Here is a 23167-nt window from a genome sequence, read left to right as displayed (position 1 = left end):
CGGTCGCTTTTTACCGAGTTTTTTCATACGCAAACCTACAGCTTTTTTGCCAGTAGATCTTTTTTTGGATCGAAATATTTTTGGTGACATTTTTATATTAACAAATTCTACAATGAAGTAGACAAGTCGATGAATAATTTATAAATAACTAGGTACTGTACTGTTCACTAGACAAACATTCAACTAAAAGCGACTTGTTGTCTGTTGTTGTATAATATGCTAAATGCTTGTCCTTATATTGGTATAGTAAAAATAAACCAAAATTAAATTATTACATATAGAATCCATAGATATAATATTATATTCATTATTATGTCTATGATTGAAAGTATTCCAGGAAATTATTACGGGCGCGCTAAATGCAGATAAGCGCGCGGCGCCGCGGCCCAGATCCGGACTACTTTATCGTGGTGGGGGAAATCGTGTTCGCTATTACAACGACCGTAGGCAGCAGCACACTACAGCCAAAAATATTTAATAAAATTGAAATGTTTATCCAAAAACTGTTTCGCGAGGGAAAGAACCGAGAAAGCTACAGTTATAACTAAGAAACGAAATTTTCACCATATAAAAAGGAGAATTTTGTCTGTGCAATGTCGTTTTTATTTTTTTGATATCACTTATACAAAAAAAAGGTCTCATTGTTTCAAAATCCGTTATTTTTCTATTTTTTTAACATGAATAATTTTTTTTGTATAAGTGATATCAAAAAAATAAAAACGATATTGCACAGACAAAATTCTCTTTTTTATATGGTAAAAATTTCGATTCTTAGTTATAACTGTAGCTTTCTCGGTTCTTTCCCGCGCGAAATGGTTATTACGGACAAATTTACACATGTCAAACGTCCTCTTAACATTTATTCATGATATCACATCATTATTGTGCTTAAAGTTTTTTTTCTATTTAGCTATTTTTACATGTAGTTTACGAAGGGTTTTTGTCGTGATTAGTATTATATATCATCATACTATTATTTTATTACAACACTACTTACTATTTAAGCACTTTAAAGTTATTATAATATTTTTCGTAACCACGGACAATTTAATTTATTTATAATTCAAAAATATTTACATTATTATTATAATATTTAAGAGTTTGTTCATTATATATACACCAATATATTATTTCCAATTCTTATACCCATAATCAGTGAATTTTCTTATAATAAGAATAATTAATTAATCTTATCTTGATATAATATATCAGAACACAATGGATAAAATAAGTCGATCTTTGTTCAACGCTTGTAAGAAAATGTTTCAATTAAACGCAAGAATTTTGCCACTCAAACAATCAAAGAACCGATTAAATATCGTGAACGATGAGTACGTAATTATGAATTATTTTATTTAAGAACAAAATTATTCTTAACTTTTCAATTTTATTGCATCCATAAAGAGGCAATGGGTTCCATTTTAGTCCGTACTATAAAGTAGATAGGTATTATAGACGGCGTCTATGGATAACGAATATAAAACTTCTTTACCCGTAGAATCATTTTTTAAAACTATTTTTCCTGTATGAAAAACATCTAATGGAAAACAATAATTCTTGCTTATTTTTAAAATTGTTATTTTAGATTCTGAGCGGAGGGAGGAATGTATTTTACAATGAATGGACGAAATGAATTTTATATTAGAATAAAAATCACAATTTAAGATACCCGTGTATATTATATATATTATAATATAATCTTAAATACGTCTGCGATCTTAAACAGAATCCATTCGTTCCTTCCTCTGTCCATTTGGACGACATAACCTCTAATTCTGCCATCGAGGCAGCAAACGAACTAGATGAAAATCTGCTTGTTGCTTGTTTAACTGCCACCATGTCTTAGCATTTCCTCTTTTTCTGCTATTTCGTCGTTGTTTAAACGAATGTGTTTTTCCCGGTGTTTGGAAAACTTGTTTCGTTGTTCCTATTTATAAATCTGGAGACTCATCCGATGTCAAAAACTATCGCCCTATTTGGCCTATTTTTTTGATAAAATACCTGCAAAATTTTAAAAATATTTGTTCATTTTTTAGATTACCGTGTTTGGCAAAACTACCGCTGACCGTTGATTCAGTCCACCGATCTATGTTTGAAGTTTCAAATCCACTAATTAATTTCCGTCCAACGACTACGATACTCAAACAGTACAATGCTGTTCGTGACATGTAAATATCCATACCATTTAATAAACTATTATTAATAGTACTAAGACTAAAATTTAGGAGAGTTCTTACAGTTGTTTCATAGGTTTACTAAATTAATAGCAGGCAAAAATAAAATATTAATCGGGTAAATACGTATAAATTGCAGTATCTATATCTAGAAAAAAAATTAATTTGTGAAACAAATTTCAATTTTTATTATTTCAATTTGTATTAGACAATTGTATTCCATTATTTATTTGTTATTAATCAATCATTTAATTATTTTACTTAGACATTGTTCTTATAATAACGAAACGTTTATTTCAAACATTGAAGCTCGTTCAATTTTCGACACCAGGGGTAATCCCACTGTCAAAGTAATTATTTATTTTTATTGTTCCGTTACTAAATTAAATATATTTAATGATTCATTTGATAATTAGGTTGACCTAAATATCACCAACAGGCAAGTTTTCCGCGCAGCAGTACCATCTGGTGCTAGTACTGGTATCTATGAAGCATTAGAACTTCGTGATATTGACAAGTGTAATTACCTTGGAAAAGGCGTAAATATTGCTATTGACAATATAAACAATATTATTGCTCCTGCTCTTATAAAAGCGGTAATTGAAAATTATTTAATTATTAAACTACTATATTACAATGAGATCATTGAGATCTTCATAATGGAAAAGTTAATCTAAATTAGTAAAAATTGTGTTTTTATAAAGAATATTAATTTAATTTAATTGAAATGCAATTCATTTAATAATAATAAGGAAAAACAAAAATAATATTTATCCTGTGAATATTTCATTCACGTTTAGAAACGACCTAGGCAGCGGCCAGTTTTTGTTGGTGGGGCGGAGGTTACACAATTAACTGTTTTCCCTACTTATCTGCAATCATCAGCAATATATAAACACAAAACGATACCACGCCCATGCATAAAGGTGGCCGCTTGGGTCGCCTCTAAATATGAATCCGTGAGGCGTGAATGGAGTATAAACCACGGACTAAAATATCTAACCTATCTTGGTCCGTGGTATAAACTTAAGATAAAAAAAAAAAAGTGGGTAAGTGGGTACCGCTCTGCTGTACATTAAGTGCCGTATGGATCATTATTATATATTATAGAAGTGTTAAATTTGAATCCAATGATAGGTATCATTGTATACGAAAAACGATTCTGAACGAAGATGATTTGTCAGCCTAGGATATAATTTCCAGTGGTTGGCGAAAAAGGTGGTTTATGTTTTAATGGCCTGAATACACCAGAATTTAAGTTCTTTTTTAATTATTATAAGCTTAACTTATGGAAAATCTCGTATTGAATTTTCAACTCTTAGCTACTTATACAAAAATTGTTATGAATTATACCTACAAAATAATTTGCAAATATTCATGGTTTTATCGAATTTTTGTCAATATATTTAAATTTTATCATTGAATAAAACTGAAGATATAAAAATATATTTTATTATCGTGTATTTTTTCTATAGGGAATCAGTGTTGCTGAACAAAGAGCTATTGATGATGTTATGTTAAAATTGGACGGAACTCCAAATAAATCTAATCTTGGTGCCAATGCTAATTTAGGAGTTTCATTAGCTATAACTAAAGCGGGTGCTTACAAAAAAGGCATTCCCCTTTACAAGTAAAAATACAAACGTTTAATTGTATTAAAAATTACTCATAGTTAATTAATTATTATGAAATTTTTAGACACATTGCTGACTTAGCTGGAAACAAAGAAATTATTTTACCTGTTCCAGCTTTCAATGTTATCAATGGTGGTTCTCATGCGGGCAATAAGTTGGCTATGCAAGAATTTATGATTTTGCCTACTGGTAATGAACTAAAATAGTATATACTATACATTTATATAAATACTGAGCATCAAAGTTCATTAATTCAATAAGTTACTAATCTTGTTAATAATTTCATACATTTTATTTTTTAAATTTTAATCACATGTAAATACCTTATGTTTTGTCAGACATTATATATTCATAAAATGGTTATAATTATTTGGTTTTTCTACTGAAATAGCATACATTTTCTTGTGCATACTATGTATTGTAATGAGTAATAAGGATAATGCTTGGGGAGTATACTTTACAGTTTACAGTCCACACATTATATTAGGCGCCGCTACACCGGCTTGTGTTGTCTCTGACAAACATACAACATAGTAAATTTACGTTTAGTAAACCAATTATATAGTTAACTTTAGTATTTGAGTGAATTATTAAGATTAAAGGTAAGATCGATTTATAATTTATGTGCATAAGTATTGGATTTTTTTTGATATTTATATAATTACAATACTTATATTTTGGTTAACAATAAAAATGTAATGATATGCTCACTTTCACATATCATTATTGTAAATTTCTTATTTTTATTTAATAAAATAAATAACGGTCGAGTTGTCGCACGCACATAATAAACTCCAATAAACATCTTAAATAACTGATGAAAGGAACGATTTATATTATTTGGTCACGTAGGATATTATACATAGTTGTGACAATGTAGCGCAACATGTGTCATCTATTTCGTGTGCCGCCAGAGACAATGGGTGGTCCAGTGAGAGTCTGTGTCGCCGGTGATAAAGACAATTTCTTGGTAACGCAGAGACCTTTGATGGGGCCGCCTGCGACTCTGGCTGGCTTGACCAAGTCGTTTCCTCTCATCAGTGCATGAGCACCCTTCATGCCAATAAGTGCACGAGCACCATTCGACTAGATAAGTGCACGAGCACCTACAAGCACCAACAACTACTCACAAGATACTGCGAGCGACAACTGTGCCATTTATTTTTCAAAAAACGAAATTAATCAGTGTTCCTTCATTTTTTTTTGAATATTAAAAATAATTCTTTCCATCCTTATTGCGTCAACTGCGCGTGTTTAGATAGCTACGAATAAGGTAAGGTGCATGCGCATCCATATTTAGATAGTTAAAATTTTATATAGGTATCTCATTTTATTTATTAAATTATTATAATTTAATAAGTTAATAATTAACGGGTATTTTACTAATGGTATACTTGATCGTTCTCGAATTACGACCTCGAGAGCCCTCCGACGATCGGGAGGAAGGTAATCGCGCAAATTTAAAATAACAACTCATAATTTAAAATAATAACTAATAACCTCCAACAACTCTTATAACTTATAATAAATAAAGCATTCATTCAAGGCTTGTGTCCCTTGTGATTTGCCTTACAATTTATTTAAAACACAATATAACCCTCTTTACATAAATATTATATCATATTAATTATAAACATTATATTATAATTAAATATATTTTATATTATATTATTTTTAGTAATATTTATATTATTATTATTTTCTTTATTCTTTTATTTTTATTTTTACGTTATTACAAAAATATTGAAAAAAGCAGATGCTTATAGAAAGATAATGTTCTTACTTTTAACTTTGGTAATAAATAATAATACGACGATTAACTCTAAATCGATGCTAACCTAACCTACTTACACAAAATGTATTCTATTAGACACAAATGTGCTGTTGTAAATTTGTAAGATGGAGATAATACATGCTGGTATGGCGTCCTTTTAATACTACTTTTTATTACTCACCAAGACTGAAAATTGAAATAAATAAATAGATCCCTAAAAAATTATTCTTATGTGAAAGAAGTGGATAAATGATTTTATAATGGTTTACTAAAACTCATTTCAATATTTTCATTACCTTGGAAAAAAAAATATTAAAAACATGAAACAAGTTAAAGATAAAAATGTTGTGTATTATTTACAATTTAAAATGTATAACTTCTATACCGTGATGTATGTACAATGTAATCTCATTTTTGTATGATAAGGTTAAAAAATCATAACAAAACTTACTAATTGAACAGTTTCATTTTCTAAATGCGAGAATTCAAACTTTTTAAATTTTAATAGCACCACTCAAATAACTTCAACAAAGCTAGAAAAATAGTCGACTTTCATTTTCTGTATTTAATTTTATTTTAAATACATTTTTATAAATAGGAGCATGTTTTTTCACTGAAGCCATGAAAATTGGAACTGAAGTGTACCACTATCTTAAAAATGTTATCAAAGCTAAATTTGGTTTGGACGCCACGGCTGTTGGCGACGAAGGAGGTTTTGCTCCAAATATTTTGGATAACAAAGAAGGTTTGTACCCAATTGAAACAGCTATAGAAAAGGCTGGATACAAAGGAAAAGTTGTTAATGGAATGGATGTTGCTGCTTCTGAGTTTTATGTGTAAGAAAATACATTTTGTTTAATATTTAATATAGTTATAAATAATATGGTTATTGATTATTATTATTTGAATAACATTAATTATAACTGCAGTGATGGAAAGTATGATTTGGATTTTAAAAACAAGTCAAAGACAAAAGACAAAAGTCTAATTCTTTCAACTGAAGCTTTGACTGGATTGCACAAAGAACTCATTAAAGAATTCCCAATAGTCTCTATTGAAGATCCTTTTGATCAAGACCATTGGGAAACATGGACTACACTGACAGCATCTACTAACATCCAGGTATATATATTTGTGATTAAATTAGTCATTTATATTATAAAAGAAATCAGACCTCAATTCTATATAATTTTTAAAAGGTCATTTATTTGACTTGTGTTGTCGCGGTACGATTATATTCCGCTGTTTACATTTAGCTTTGTTAATTTTTATATAAGAATGAATTAACCTATTAAACATTATAAAACATTAAAACTTCCAAATTAACATTTTGCTGAGACTGATTGGTGATTTTTTTCAATTTTAATTTTGAAACGAGAATTATAATATTTTATGTACTTAATTGAACTTAATGAATATTCGACTTTAACTTTTTTAATTTATAAAACAGCACAAATCTTTCGACGTCAGGAGGTGTGTTGTCGGGTATCGATTTACATTGGTTAATGAATGATTGCTAGACATTCAAACTTAGCATTCATATACTTTATTGTTTGCTAAGTGCCGACTACTAAACACTCAATCGTATAAAACACATTACGGTGTGGGACAATCCGCCGCAGGTGGATTGCGCAGTCGGCCATCGATTTACACTGGTTGACGATTGACTACTAAACACTTAAATCAATGTTCAACTTTAACCTTTTTAATATACAAAATAGCACCAGACTTTCGATGTCAGGAGGTGGGACTTTCGGGTTTCGATTTACACTGGTTAATGAATGATTGCTAGACATTCAAAATTTGCTTTCATGACTTTACGCTTTTATAACAATACCACTAAACTATCAAAGTACCAAATCAATGATATCAACTTCGCAAACATCGTCATCATCCACCTTATCACAAAAAACTAAAATTGTGACTACTAGTCTTTTTACGATATTTTCTTTATAGTCCCGTCTCCGATTTAGGGTATCACTTAGACCGAATTTCACAGCAGAGCCGCGATGCACACTAGTTTTTATATAATATCCTCCTTGGAAACAGACAATTATGGTGATACGGTATTATCATCATCATACCGCGTACGCAGTGTTGCTGTATTTTTGTCGTAGTATAAGTGTACCGTTATTTTATTATTTGTATTGTGTATTATATTTATGTATGTTCCTTGTAGCGACATACGAGCTCACGCTGCCCCCTTCCGGCCTCCGCGCGCTACCGGTTCGCGCTCACCGGTTCGTTAGTCGTTACGACCGTTACGCTCGATTCGCGTTCTCTTCCTTTTCGACGCCCGAACCGTTAAGTCACGTAGATTCACAAGCTCTCGCTTCCGTGTTTACCGACCATTTTATACATCGCATTCCGTCGAACAATTTTTGTATTCGTCACACACGTGACTTTTGTAAATATATATTTTGATAATTATTCTTTCGTTTGTTAATAAACTTTTTTACGTTGGCGTAGTTTTTACACACAAAACACACAAACGACCGTCCGACACAAGTCGTCGGTTTTAGGTAAACAAAAATATTTCACCATAAGTGTTATTAAGTGTTTGTTTCACGTATAATGAACGAGTCGTTAACGAGTCGCTAACTATTACAAACTATGTTTATCGAATGTATTATTAAAAAACTAACTAGGTTGTTTTATCAATAATATATTGTTTTAAATTAGTAGTATATAATATTGAATTAAATTATAAGAATATTGTATAATGTTTATATTTTAGCGATAGATATGGATTGGGGGGGGGGGCAATGCACAGCATGTAGCGGATATGAATGGAGGGGAGGAGCACGACATGGAGGGGAATGGCAGCGCGCGGCATTGACACGCATGGACTAGGGACTAGGGAATTAGAACTGCTAAAATCATACTACTTTTATGTATATGTTTATATAGTGTGACTATAGCAGCGGCGTATTTAGGATTTTGTCCAGGGGGGGGATATAAGTTGGAAAACATAATTTCCTTGACGGTGGGGGGGGGGGGTACGCTTACCAATGTTATTAAACTTACTAGTAAAAAAAATACCAAGGGGGGGGATCTATCCCCCATATCCCCCCCCGTAAATACGCCACTGGACTATAGTACAGTATATAATATTATATTATACTAATCTAATATGGTTTAGGATGATTACATTATAGTCTACAAAGGCTTCTGATAAAAATATTTATTATTATATTATATTTATTTATTTTACTTAAAAAATAAGATTAGGACTTTTAGATATGTCTATATACTTTTATAGTTAAAATGCTGGTTTACATTACATTGAACATTTATAAAAAGAAGAAATTTGAAGTAGTTTCAACTATAATTTTACCTCTCTACGTCTACGCTTCTGAATTTGTTTTAGTAATATGTTACACACACATATATATATAATCATGTATTATATATTTATTCATTTTCAAGTACTAAAAATAAGTAATTTTATGAAATCTATAGATTTAAAGATAATTAAAATTAAAAAAAAAAAAAATAACTACTAAAACTCGATTTTGGAAAAAAAATAGTAGATTCTTCAATTCTATTGTATATTACAATCTATATTAGATTCATTTATTGTATAATTGCTAATAGTAATTTATTATCGAAGACGATTCGATAAAATCTATATAATAGATGTAAGTAGCTAAAATATTTATTGGCTATAGTTTATATTTTTAAGTAAATAGGAATATAATTTATACATGTAAAAGTTATCATTATAAGTATAGGTACCTATTATATTAAGTTGAATTAATTCAAATTTCTATTTAAAGAGTTGGATAGAGGTTGAGTGATCAATATTTGTTATGTTTCAAATTTTACACATAATATTATCATGGTATTGTGTACCTAGTACCTACTGGCAACTATAAAACTTATATGGTTTATCCATGATTCAAAATAAAAACACATACATAAAAAGCGGGCAAGTGAGTACCGATCTGCTGTACATTAAGTGCCGTATGGATCATTATTATATATTATAGGAGTGTTAAATTTGAATCCAATGATAGTTATCATTGTATACGAAAAACGATTCTGAACGAAGATGATTTGTCAGCCTAAGATATAATTTCTAGTGGTTGGTGAAAAAGGTGGTTTATGTTATAATGGCCTGAATACAACAAAATTTAAGTTCTTTTATAATAATTGTAAGTTAAACTTATGAAAAACCTTGTATTAAATTTTCAACTCTTAGCTACTTATACAAAAATTTTTATGAAGTATACCTACAAAATAATTTGCAAATATTCATGGTTTTGACGAATTTTTGTCAATATTTGAACTTCAAATGCTAATAAAAAAAAATTGTGCCTATGTATTCTTATAAGTTTTTAATCACTATAAGAATAACTTATGAGGAACTTTGTATTAAATTTTCAAGTATTTTGATAGGGCCAAAAAAATTTTATCGAAACTTCAAAAATATTTTTTCAGAAAAATTGAAAATTTCAGTTGTCTATAAATAGCTCAAAAAAAGTCAAAATATTTTGAAATTTAAATCACGTAAAGAAAACGCGAATCTTAATAACTGGTAAAATTCAAGTATCTACGACTTATACTTTTTGAATAATAACAAATATCAAAAATCGTTTGAGGCTAAACTGTTATTTAACGCGGTTTTTGTAAAAATTTAAATTTCAAACACTCATAAAAATTTTTTGCCTAAATCCGGTAGAGTTTTTTTTACAGATATTTGAAGAAAAATGTATGGAGAACCTTGTACCAAATTTTCAAAACTTAGTTATAAAAGAAAAAATTTTTATGATTTTTCAACTTCAAAATTACTTGCAAATTTTCGCGTTTTCGACAGATTTCGTAAAAATTTGAACTAAAAACGCTTATAAAAAAAAATTGTGACTAACGATTTTTAATTTTTTTTAACTACAATAAAAACAACTCATAAGGAACCTTGTATTAAATTTTCAAAACTTTTTGGTCATCCAAAAATTTTTTATCGACACTTAAAAAAAAATTTCTCAAAAAAAATCGAAAATTTCAGTGGTCTATAAATAACTCAAAAAAAGTCAAAATTTTTTGAAAATTTAACTATATACGGATACCACTGACATTAACATTTGGTGAAAATTTCAAGTATTTTCAGTGATTAGTTTTTGAATTACAACCATAAAAAAAAATCGATTTGGTCGAAAACTGGTTTTGCGTAAAAATTGCCGTTTTTCCGTCATTTTTTTTTTTGTTTTTCTCGATTTTTTTGAAAACTGTTGGAAAATGTTAACTTTTTACCTTTATAATGCACCAAGGATATTCACTTTTACATCGGAAACCACCCCCATTGTTTGAAATTGGAGCATTATTTCGACTAGTTATGCTGTACACAGACACAAAAAAAAACACACACCATTGTAAAATCAATACATTCATCACTTCGTTCAGAATCTAACATGTATTTACTGGCCACTATAACAAATGGGTATAAAAAATTATAATATGATTTAACTAGGTTAAATTTAATGATTTGCATTTTTAGAACTATGGTATTATATTAATTATTACTAATAGTTAAAAAAAACTTACTTCTTATGTCATGAGTATCACAAGAATCATGTTCCTCGTTTATTTCTAGAAATAGTTCTGACTGTGAGGTATTTGTAATGCTACTTGTAGTTTCCATATTTTTTTTATTTTGTCAAATTAAATAAATCAATATTAAAAATTTGTACAAACATGTTATAACACTAGCATATCTAAAAGAACATAATAACAAATTTAATTAATGTACATCATATATTTAAGTAAGCAAGTAAGGATAGCCTTACGTTCAGGGTTTGTGAAATGATTATTATAGCCAACAAACTCGGCCAACTTTATTATACTGTACATTTGTTAATTGTTTTATTGTCCTCACTCCTCAATAAATATATATAATGTTTAAGTAACCAGTATTATAATTTTAAAAAAGTGTCTATATTTATAAACGCATTTAGGTAAGTGTGTTTATTTTTTAATTAAATTGTTTTCATAATTGAAACATGTATAAATTTAAAATTAAAGTTATACAAGCTGTTATTTTATTTTGAAACTTTTCATTTCATTTAAAAGATAAATAATAAAACCAAGACGTTTGCAGTTGGATTTAAGAACAAAGATCAAAACTTATATAAATAAATTATTTATATAATAAAGGTCTATAATTTATTGTATTTAAGTTAAAACTTAAATGTTTTGAATTGGTTGTAGACAGTATCGGTTCGTAGTAGTTTAGCATAGGAGTGCGATGAAAAAATTATAGAACTATAATGTATCATACAAAAAATTAAAATGATTAAATAATAACATAAGTAATGTATTTATTTAGGATTTAGGGGAAACATAAATTATAAAAAAAAATCTACACAAATAAATGTCAAATCCACGACGCCGCCCTAATAGTACGATAGGAATCGTAGCACAATAATTTAAACCTAATTTTCATATGGTTAAGTTTATAGACATTAGACAGTGTTATATTTATAGAAGTACTTGTAATTTGTACATAATATTATTGTTATTTATATTTATCTTATATTTATATTTATTTATTTATTGTGATATAATTATTACAAAAAGTCAAAATTAAACACATCGTTGCCGTCCGATTTGAGCGACAAAATTCACCGCACATCGTTTAAGCTTCTATTGCCGCCGATCCGTTGTGATGATATTACTCATATATTTTAATATTATTAAACTTACAGTTTATACGGTAAACCGGTATTTTTATGTGCGATTCACAATATCGCATAAGCTGCGGCGTTGCATAGGCGTATAAGCTATCCATATACCCCGTATAATAAAATCACTAGTACCTAGGTAACTATATTATAAAAAACTATGCAAATAATTTTAATAATAATTAAAAATATATTTGATTGTTAATTTGTTGATGTGTAATATACTATATACTAAAATGTGTTCTTATTTATTTTGTAAATATATTTGTACTATATAAATTGTTCATTTCTGTAGGGAGTGCGACCGCACCATCGCACATATGCACGGGCCGCCAATGGTTGTCAACAACAAAACCCCAAAAGGACTGTGCCACCACCGAACAAGTTAAAAGTAAGTGATTACTCTTAGCCTCTGCTGTAAGTCAGGTTTAGAGTGGGTCACTATTGTGTTAAATTTAAATTATCTTTATTATTATTTAATATATCATTATTCGTTGTATACTTGTATACAAAAACGATTTTGAATGGAAAGGTTAGGTTAGTGTCGTCGACAGCTATCATATTAGGTCAATCTCGACATCACGCCCGCTGGGGCGTCACTATTTTCCGCCAAAATTGACCTTTCCGTTTACCGTCAGTACAAAAATATATATTTCATTTTACTGCCACCACAAATTTCAGTTTCTCTATTTTGGTAACCCCTTGGTAATGATTTTTAAAATAACAAAAATAATTAGGTAATCAATTTTTAATTAAATATAAAAAAAACAAAGTGATTGTTTCACCGATGACTTAATGAGCGAGTGTCCGATCGATGAAAGACTACAAAAGTTTGCTGATTATTTTGTAGAAATATATATTTTTGAAGATTGTATTTATCCTTCAAAACTTTGGGCACTTACATTTTCAGAACTTATATATTGCAAGATAAGCAGCATCGGTGAACAAAAAATGCCGCGAAACCAAATTTTAAGACGACAAAAAAAAACCAGAATTTAATTAACCAGTATAGAAGGGGAGAAATATGGCGATATACATTTGTTACGTTTGTTTTTTGTAAAATCATATATTTAATTAAAAATTGATTACCTAATTATTTTTGTTATTTTAAAAATTATTACCAAGGGGTAACCAAAATATAGAAACTGAAATTTGTGGTGGCGGTAAAAGGAAATATATATTTTTGTACTGGCGGTAAACAGACTTGGTGGTTAACGGAAAGGTCGATTTTGGCGGAAAAGTAGATCACCCCGTCCGCCGTACACTCGTAACAGTACAATATTGTAATAATTATCGGTGTTATAAACGGTGACCCGCCTACTCACTTTTTATCTTGTTCTTTTTATGACACGATATCTTCACATTTTCTTTTTTGCAGAATGGAATCAAAATGATCCTTTACGTAGCGTTTGCACTGTTTCCAATGTTCTTTTTAGTATGTTTGGCGTACGGTATACACGAATACGCTCTTCAGCAGGACGTGCTTGTGTTAACAAAAGACAACTTCCAAAGTATTATCTCGTCGTCTGAATATGTGCTTGTCAACTTTTGTAAGTAAACGTTATATTCCTGTTGTATTTACAAACTCTGAAACCGTTTCGTTAGAAAATGTCACAACGATCCATTTAATTATAGTACGGCCAGCGAAAAATGAGCCGCGATACCAGTGCTCCGGGTGGCCGAATTTCGTCAGGGTTACTAAAACTTTTCGTCACCGCTTGCTTTTCACTCGCCGTACCACGCCATAGTTTCAAATGGAGAACCCCTAGTTACACTAAAATTCACCACTAGCAACGCGACGGTCACGGCTTATTTTTCGCTGGCCGTACTATAAGCGATTTAACTGTATGACACATAGGTTTTCCCATCGACAAAACACCACATTTTTCAGTGGGGGGGGGGGGGGTTGTGACTTTTTTTTATTTAAACAGTACACAATATTGAATATAATTTTTGACTAAAAAGGAGTAGTAAATTTTGTAAGTACCTATTAACAGGTACTTATAATTCTTAATTTTAAATGGAATTTAAATGCAATTAGTTTTGGTCATTTTTGTACCTTTTGGCTATTTGGTTATTACATTCTATTTTTAATCATTGAAAAGAATACTATTGAGTGAATTATTTTACTTAATCTAACGCTTTCATATTTAAACAACTAATTTATAATTATCTTAACTAATGAGTACAATTTATGTATTATAAATTTATGGTATTAACATTGTATAATAATATGTAACAATATGTGATAAAACAGATAAATATAACTTAAAAATTCAATAGGAATGGTGTTACCATTGGACGACTTTCCCCTCTTATCAATTCTCATCAAATTTACTTATTGTAGAACATGTAAATATGGATTGTAAATATATTACATTTTGTCTCAATGAAACTATAACAATAACTATTTTTTTTTTATAATATAATATTTTATTAATTGTTTATAGAGCTTACAAATAAATATAAACGGCAAAGCTTATTATTTAAGTAGCTTTATTAAAATATCAGTTATATCTTTAATTTTCATATCTGATAAAACCAATTCTTGAATATGGTCATCATTAATAAATTCAAGCAACTGATATTATATTAAACTACATTTATCACGAACAAAGATATAGAGTAGAGGTTCCCAAACTTTTTATTGTACGACCCATTTTGAAAATTTTTTAAAATATGGCGACCCAGAATATCAATGAATGACTTTTTTTTTTTTTACCATACAACAAAAAATTAATTAAACTATTTTATTAAATTTTACTACTATGATTATATTTTTGTATTATTTAAAAATATAGCGCTACCCACCAAAAGTATAATCGCGACCCACAGTTTTGGAACCTCTGATATAGAGGACTGGACTCGTTATGGTAGGAAGGTGTACGGGGTGTTTCCTTCAAAATAATATGTAGAGTTGTGGAGTTACGGGTGGATTTTCCACCTTTTAGCTTCACTAGCGCTCCTTCAACGACCAGAGGCCAATTACATAATAACATTATTATTTAGTTTTCTATTGATAACCATGATAAATGATAATACTGCAAGGTAATAATAAATTAATAAATAATATTTTAAATTATAATACATTAATACTGTAAAATAATTAAAATGTTAAAATAATACGACAACAACATGGTTCTATGATTAGGTTGACACCAACTTTGACAGCTTTTTCTTTTTAAAACTTTTTTGTTTTACTTCTTTGTTTAGTATTAATGTAAATTGTATCCTCATTGTAATATAATATTGGAATATTGTTGTCATTATTTCTGTCTTATGGATGTTACAAGGAAATGTCAGTAAGTTATTATGCTCAATAATAACATAATCAAAAGTTTTGTTAAAAACTTCAGGGTCTTGAGCAAATTTTACAAATCAAATATGTAAACTTCTTTTTTTGCCTGAAGGAATAATACATGGACAGCCTAAGTGATGCCATACTTTGTTGGAACTTAGTTCAGCATTATTATCTTTGATACCTGAAAATAGCATAATTAGAATTTCTAAATGTCATGTTTATGAAAGGGATTTACAAACCTGGAAAGTTTGTAGACTCTGGACCACCAATACCAATATTTAAACCAGAAAATGCTATTACTGCTCTTTCTATACTTGAAGCATTTAATGGATAGGTATACCAAATTTATCATTTTAAAGTCTTCTAATCTCAATAATTTGTCATTTACATAAAAATGAATTGTTAATTCGGATGATATAACAATTTGTTTATAGATCACAGCTTTTATTTCATTAACATTTACATTTTTATGTATTAGTAAGAAATATGTAATTGCTATTTGATCATGAATATAATTCCAACCCAATGATAATTTCACACATTTTAAATTTTCCAATAATTAATTGAATGAATAAATCATACATTCCTAAAGTAAATAAAGTCACAAAAAATTAATGTTTTATTTATATTAGTATAAAATATACTTTTTATATGTATATAAAAAAAATCTAATAGGTTTAGAAAATGAGCGGTATATGGTATAATTAATATAAATAGATACATACATCACCAAAGTCAGTAACTGGTAACAGTTGATTACGTGTCTCTTCAGGCCATATAAGTTTTTTCCGACAATTTAGTACTGATTCTTCATTAAAAATCACTGGATTTGATACCTCAGACAATAATGCTGTAGAACTATGAATATTTGAATTTAATCTAGTTTTTTTTTCTAAATGTGAATCACCCTAAAAAGTAATGTATAATTAACTAGGTACCAATTTTTTGATGAGTTATAAGCTTATAAAAATTATTAAGCACCTTATTTTATATCTTTTGTGTAAAAATACATATTATTAAAAAATTAGACAAAAACTATTTTTTTTTTTTTTGATAAAATAAAAATTTGAGAAAAAAAACTATTTAAATGGTAGAAAAACATGAAACTATGAAAGTATACCTTTTTTAATTCATTAAGGTCTTCTGATTTTATCTCAGTTAAATGTTGCTCATTTAATATTTGATCAAATATTGTAGGAATTACGTTATGGTTCAATTTAGGTTTCTTCTTATTAATACAAAAATCATCCCTCTAAAAAATATATGTAACAATAACACATTAGCAGATAGGTACCTAAGTTAATTAGATTTTCTAAATAGGTAAGCGTATAAATCAATCACAATTTTACAACAAGTTAATAGTTATATAATATATTATATTACTATATGTGTATTACAGTACTTACATCTTCAACTGTTTCATTATTCCATACAGAAAAATATCTAATATCATTTGGACCAAAATGTAATTCACATACATGTGATGCTAGAGATGCTGGTTTACCATTTACTATTTACCATTTACCTTACTAATAGCTTGTTTCCACACATTCCAATCATTTCATCTTTATGTATAGAAAAAAAAAGTATTTTTTTCTATTTTCAGCTTTTGCGATTTGGGCAGTTTATAATACAACATAAATTAACCATTTTTTTTTTTTTTTATTAAAAAAAAATGTATATTTGATTATCAACATTTCAATAGATTTTCATATCAGCATTTTATATACAAAGTACATATACACTGACAAATTATCAAAATCAAAAGTTTGTAAATAATATACCTATTATATTATATTTATTATATTATAATATTATTTGATATATTTTCTGAATAAAAAAAAAACCGCGAAAAGAACATAACTGTTTCACATAGATATCGTTAGTGTGGCTAAAAGGTGGAAAATCCACCCGTAACTTCACCACTCTACATACTTTTAGGAAACGTTATTTTATCTCCTGTCCAGTTCTCTATATCTTGGTTCGTGATATTTATAGAAAAGTGTTATCGAAATATTAATAACATGATTTCTTATTAGATATAGTTAAATAGTTTTATCTGTTAATTTATTATAATGAATAATGATTATATTATATAATATATATAAAATGAATCGCGGAAAAAATGACCACGGAAAAAAAACCCACGGAAAAAAAACCCCCCAAAAAAAACCTACGGAAAAAAAACCCAAACTAAAAAACACACGCCGGAAAAAAAGCCCACGGAAAAAAAGCCCAAAAAAATATGTTATACATAATATATTTACATTTATTTATAAATACATATTTTAAATAATATTTACAGTAGTAAAATATAATACTTTTTTAAATTATACATACATACATACTTTTTAGCAATTCAATTAAATTTTATAATGTTTTAACTTAGCTTTTTATTGTTAATTATCATTATTATACAGTTAAGTTAATTTTAATTTTTTTATGTATAGATATAGCCTACAAGTTATTATTATAATTAACCTTATAATTCAACAATTTAATATTGTATAAAAGTAGTATTAGTAGTACTAATAGTATTAACTATTGATTGTTATCGTTTTGACACTATTTTATTATTGTCTCAAATGATAAACAAATGTAATCAATGATTATTAATTAACCCTTAATCAATGTTGATTTTGCTTAAATGAGTTTAACTTTTTTTTTATAGACTACTATCGAAAATTATTTTTTTAAATTATTATATTATTTAATTATTATGACTATGCGATCTCTCGTATTATAATTATTAGTTATTATTATGTTACCACAAACGAGAATATTTTGTATTTTTAATATTTTGTTCCTATGTTCTATTAAATAATTATATGATAAAATTATTTTAAAAATATTATTATTTATTATTAAAAATATATTATATGATTGTAAATCCATTGTATAATTAACAATCAACTACAGTTTATAAAATATTTCATAATATAAGATTACAATGATAGCACTTTTTTTCCATGGGCTTTTTTTCCGGTGTGTGTTTTTTAATTTGGGTTTTTTTTCCGTGGGTTTTATTTTTTGGGCTTTTTTTCCGTGGGTTTTTTTTCCGTGGTCATTTTTTCCGCCTCCCATATAAAATATAATATAATATCATTTATAATACATGGCTATTATGTTAAATAACTTCATCCCATTATTTAACCACATCCTATATATTATAATTATTAATGCAATAATGCTATCAAGTATATATTTTACTTGCCATAAGTTGCATCATACATTGTAGTATGTACAATCTATTTTTCACAAAAATCAATTTTTTTTGTTATTTTTGACAAACTAATTAAGACACTTAGATAACTACTATTTTCTATAATCATTTCTTTTTAAACAATAAAAAACTTTTGTAATTTGAATATTTAAAACTATTAATTTTGTTTAGTCTATTATAATTTATAATAACTGATAAAAAAGAAAAAACGTTGTCAACTTTTTAACCAATTACAAAGGAATTTTCAGTTTTTCTATGAAATTAAAACAAATTGTATCCATACTTACCATTTTATTTAAGGTTATGCGTAACTCCTAATTGCTTATAATATTAATAATATTTGGCATATTATGCAGTTGCTGTTGATTATATTAATATAACGGCATAAGAATTATAAAAACCAAATAACAGTTAAACTAAATTTTGGTTATTTTGTGTACATTTGTAGATGCACCATGGTGTGGTCGTTGTAAACAATTAGCACCAGAATATGCGAGAGCAGCCAAGCATTTAGCTCAAAATGAATTATCAGTTAAATTGGGCAAAGTAGATGCTACTATTGAGAGGGACTTAGCTGAACAGTTTGGTATCCGAGCATATCCAACTTTAAAGTTCTTTAAAAATGGAAAACCAATTGACTACACAGGTACACAAAAAATAATTTGTTGTCTGTTTGGAAGTATTATTTCCAAAGTATTTATGAAATAGTCGTTTTATAATAACTATATTTATTATTTTGTATTTTAACATTGCAGGCGGCCAAACCAAGCATGAAATTATTCAATGGGTAACAATGAAGTCTGACCCAACTAAAAAAGTGTTGAAATCAGAAGAAGAATTAAAATCATTCATTAAAAGCAAAAATGTTACTATTGTTGGTTTTTTCGAAAATTTTGATTCAGATACAGGAAAATTATTTTTAGAATTGACTGACTCTCCTTATAATTATCGACTTGGTCTTGTGACAGATTATTCTAAATTTTCTGATTTAGAACACAAGGATACATTTGTTGTATACAGAGATGTAAGCTTTAAAATGTTAATATGTTATTTATTATTCAAGTACTACCTACATATTTTGGTTTTAATTTTAGTTTGGCGAAAAGGAACTTGCATCTGATGAAGATATTTCTAATATTGAAGACCTCAAACTATTTATTTTTGTTAAATCTTTGTTTTTGTTTATGCAATTTAGCCAAAAACTATGTTGTGAATATGAAGGAAAATGTATAAGTTCCTTAAGAGATGCGATTTTATTTTACGAAAATTTATGTCAACACCGTCAAAAAAAACCATCTGAACCGTCTGAAAAAAATATATAAAAATAAAACAATTAAGTATAGGTAATATAATATGAATTGTGATATATGATATAAATACATTCATTTTTCAGAATATATACATATTATATGCTTATTCTATATTTTAATAATTTATTACATATAGATATATAATAATTTTCTTCAGACAATAATAATTATGTTAGTTAATAAGAATATCACAAGCAAAACTCAATGTTATTAATACCTACTTAAGCTATTTGAAAATGAGACAATTGTTTTTACCTTTAGTTGTTATTTGTTCACCAGGTATTAAATTTAATGAAATAATAAAATGTATTAGGTTCTACATCAAACTTGCATATATTTGTAAATTACTTGATGTGTAGAATTTTTAACTGAAATCTCTAAAAATTAATCTTATAAAAAAATGATGATCTCATGTTAATAGAGCTAAATATTTATTTAAAACATTTTATTAATACCAAAAACAAAATTAATTTTCAAAAAAAAGTCCAGAATTATTTTTATTAGTACCTATTTATAAAAGAAACATTTAATTCCATAACAGTTAGATGCTTTCTACTAATATTTCATATCCTATTAAGTGCTTAAATTATGTACTGTATGTCTGTATATTATATTTTTTGTATTCATATTAATTATTATAATATAAACACTTTTATAGACTGGGTGATTTATAATAAAATTGTTGGAGTTAGAATTATGAAAGGTCAAAGGACCTGTCTACAACAGAACTAAACATTTATTTTATAATTTTATAAATGATAATACAAATCTTTTTAATTTAAGTTTTTGTTGAGATATATTATAATAAGCAGTATTTGGTCGACCAGCAATATAGAAACTAGTGGCACGCATTATTTTGCCGTCATGACTCATGAGAACTCATTCTGTTTTTCTATTAATTAGCTGAAAACCGTATATATTATTATAACGGCATAAGAATTATAAAAACCAAATAACAGTAAAACTAAATTTTGGTTATTTTGTGTACATTTTGTAGATGCGCCATGGTGTGGTCATTGTAAACAATTAGCACCAGAATATGCGAGTGCAGCCCAGCATTTAGCTCAAAATGAATTATCAGTTAAATTGGGCAAAGTAGATGCTACTATTGAGAGGGACTTAGCTGAACAGTTTGGTATCCGAGCATATCCAACTTTAAAGTTCTTTAAAAATGGAAAACCAATTGACTACGCAGGTACACAAAAAATAATTTGTTGTCTGTTTGGAAGTATTATTTCCAAAGTATTTATGAAATAGTCGTTTTATAATAACTATATTTATTATTTTGTATTTTAACATTGCAGGCGGCCAAACCAAGGATGAAATTATTCAATGGGTAACAATGAAGTCTGACCCAACTAAAAAAGTTTTGAAATCAGAAGAAGAATTGTAATCATTCATTAAAAGCAAAAATGTTACTATTGTTGGTTTTTTCGCAAATTTTGATTCAGATACAGCAAAATTCTTTTTAGAATTGGCTGACTCTCCTTATAATTATCGACTTGGTCTTGTGACAAATTATTCTAAATTTTCTGATTTAGAACACAAGGATACATTTGTTGTATACAAGGATGTAAGCATTAAAATGTTAATATGTTATTTATTATTAAAGTACTACCTACATATTTTGGTTTTAATTTTAGTTTGGCTAAAAGAAACTTGCATTTGATGAAGATATTTCTAATGTTGAAGACCTCAAACTATTTATTTTTGTTGTTTCATTGATTTTATTTGTGCAATTAAGCCAAGAACTATGTTGTGAATATGAAGGACAATGTTTAAGTTCCTTTAGAGATGCGATTTTTTGTTACTTAGGTCAACACCGTCAACACTTGTGAAATGAACACGATTTTGAACTTTTCCAAGCTCCTACACCTTCAATATTAATTTTTTAAATCTGAAAAAAATCTAGTATAGTCGCGTAGTATAAATGACTACATTTGCATAAAAAAAAAATGAAATTTAACCATGACTTGGTTAAAAAATAAATAAACAGTAAGGTGTTTTTAATGTTTTTGAGCATTTAACCTACTATACGTTTATACCCTTTCCGTAAAGCTCCAAAGCTTCTATTCTCCGGGTCAGCTTTGGTAATTTGTGGTTCCTGTACCGGAACGTTACCAAATGCCGAAGTATAAAAACCAAATAACAGTTAAACTAAATTTTGGTTATTTTGTGTACATTTTGTAGATGCACCATGGTTGTGGTCATTGTAAACAATTAGCACCAGAATATGCGAGTGCAGCCCAGCATTTAGCTGAAAATGAATTATCAGTTAAATTGGGCAAAGTAGATGCTACTATTGAGAGGGACTTAGCTGAACAGTTTGGTATCCGAGCATATCCAACTTTAAAGTTCTTTAAAAATGGAAAACCAATTGACTACACAGGTACACAAAAAATAATTTGTTGTCTGTTTGGAAGTATTATTTCCAAAGTATTTATGAAATAGTCGTTTTATAATAACTATATTTATTATTTTGTATTTTAACATTGCAGGCGGCCAAACCAAGGATGAAATTATTCAATGGGTAACAATGAAGTCTGACCCAACTAAAAAAGTTTTGAAATCAGAAGAAGAATTGTAATCATTCATTAAAAGCAAAAATGTTACTATTGTTGGTTTTTTCGCAAATTTTGATTCAGATACAGCAAAATTCTTTTTAGAATTGGCTGACTCTCCTTATAATTATCGACTTGGTCTTGTGACAAATTATTCTAAATTTTCTGATTTAGAACACAAGGATACATTTGTTGTATACAAGGATTAAAATTTAAAGTTGGATATGCTCGGATACCAAACTGTTCAGCTAAGTCCCTCTCAATAGTAGCATCTACTTTGCCCAATTTAACTGATAATTCATTTTGAGCTAAATGCTGGGCTGCACTCGCATATTCTGGTGCTAATTGTTTACAATGACCACAACCATGGTGCATCTACAAAATGTACACAAAATAACCAAAATTTAGTTTAACTGTTATTTGGTTTTTATACTTCGGCATTTGGTAACGTTCCGGTACAGGAACCACAAATTACCAAAGCTGACCCGGAGAATAGAAACTTTGGAGCTT

The 23167-nt window shown here is 28.1% G+C and overlaps 2 protein-coding genes across 4 annotated transcripts; both read left to right on the top strand.

Moving 5' to 3' along the window:
• Nucleotides 1–1109: 1109 nt before the first annotated feature.
• On the top strand, nt 1110–22040 carry LOC114128514 (alpha-enolase-like). 3 transcript variants are annotated; one of them, XM_050199655.1, is made up of 14 exons: nt 1110–1331; nt 2037–2168; nt 2440–2524; nt 2591–2770; nt 3650–3804; nt 3873–3997; nt 6181–6418; nt 6512–6704; nt 12558–12653; nt 13641–13812; nt 19235–19432; nt 19542–19810; nt 19881–20129; nt 21094–21185. In XM_050199655.1, the coding sequence occupies exons 1-13, from the start codon at nt 1219–1221 to the stop codon at nt 20106–20108; spliced, it is 2184 nt and encodes a 727-aa protein (XP_050055612.1). In that variant the 5' UTR covers nt 1110–1218; the 3' UTR covers nt 20109–20129; nt 21094–21185. The 3 variants fall into 3 exon arrangements, 2 of the variants coding, with proteins under 2 accessions (XP_050055612.1, XP_050055619.1); XR_007603803.1 differs by lacking the exons at nt 19542–19810; nt 19881–20129; nt 21094–21185 and adding exons at nt 21401–21669; nt 21740–22040; XM_050199662.1 differs by lacking the exons at nt 19542–19810; nt 19881–20129; nt 21094–21185 and adding an exon at nt 21401–22040.
• LOC126549717 (protein disulfide-isomerase-like) lies at nt 22033–22697 on the top strand. Its single transcript, XM_050199833.1, has 2 exons — nt 22033–22485; nt 22595–22697. Exons 1-2 carry the CDS (start codon nt 22287–22289, stop codon nt 22681–22683), a joined length of 288 nt encoding a protein of 95 aa, XP_050055790.1. The 5' UTR covers nt 22033–22286; the 3' UTR covers nt 22684–22697.
• Nucleotides 22698–23167: the final 470 nt, after the last annotated feature.

The sequence above is a fragment of the Aphis gossypii genome, chromosome 1 (genome assembly GCF_020184175.1).
Source record: "Aphis gossypii isolate Hap1 chromosome 1, ASM2018417v2, whole genome shotgun sequence".
Taxonomy (NCBI): Eukaryota; Metazoa; Arthropoda; class Insecta; order Hemiptera; family Aphididae; genus Aphis; species Aphis gossypii.
This window is presented reverse-complemented; position numbering and strand designations above follow the sequence as displayed.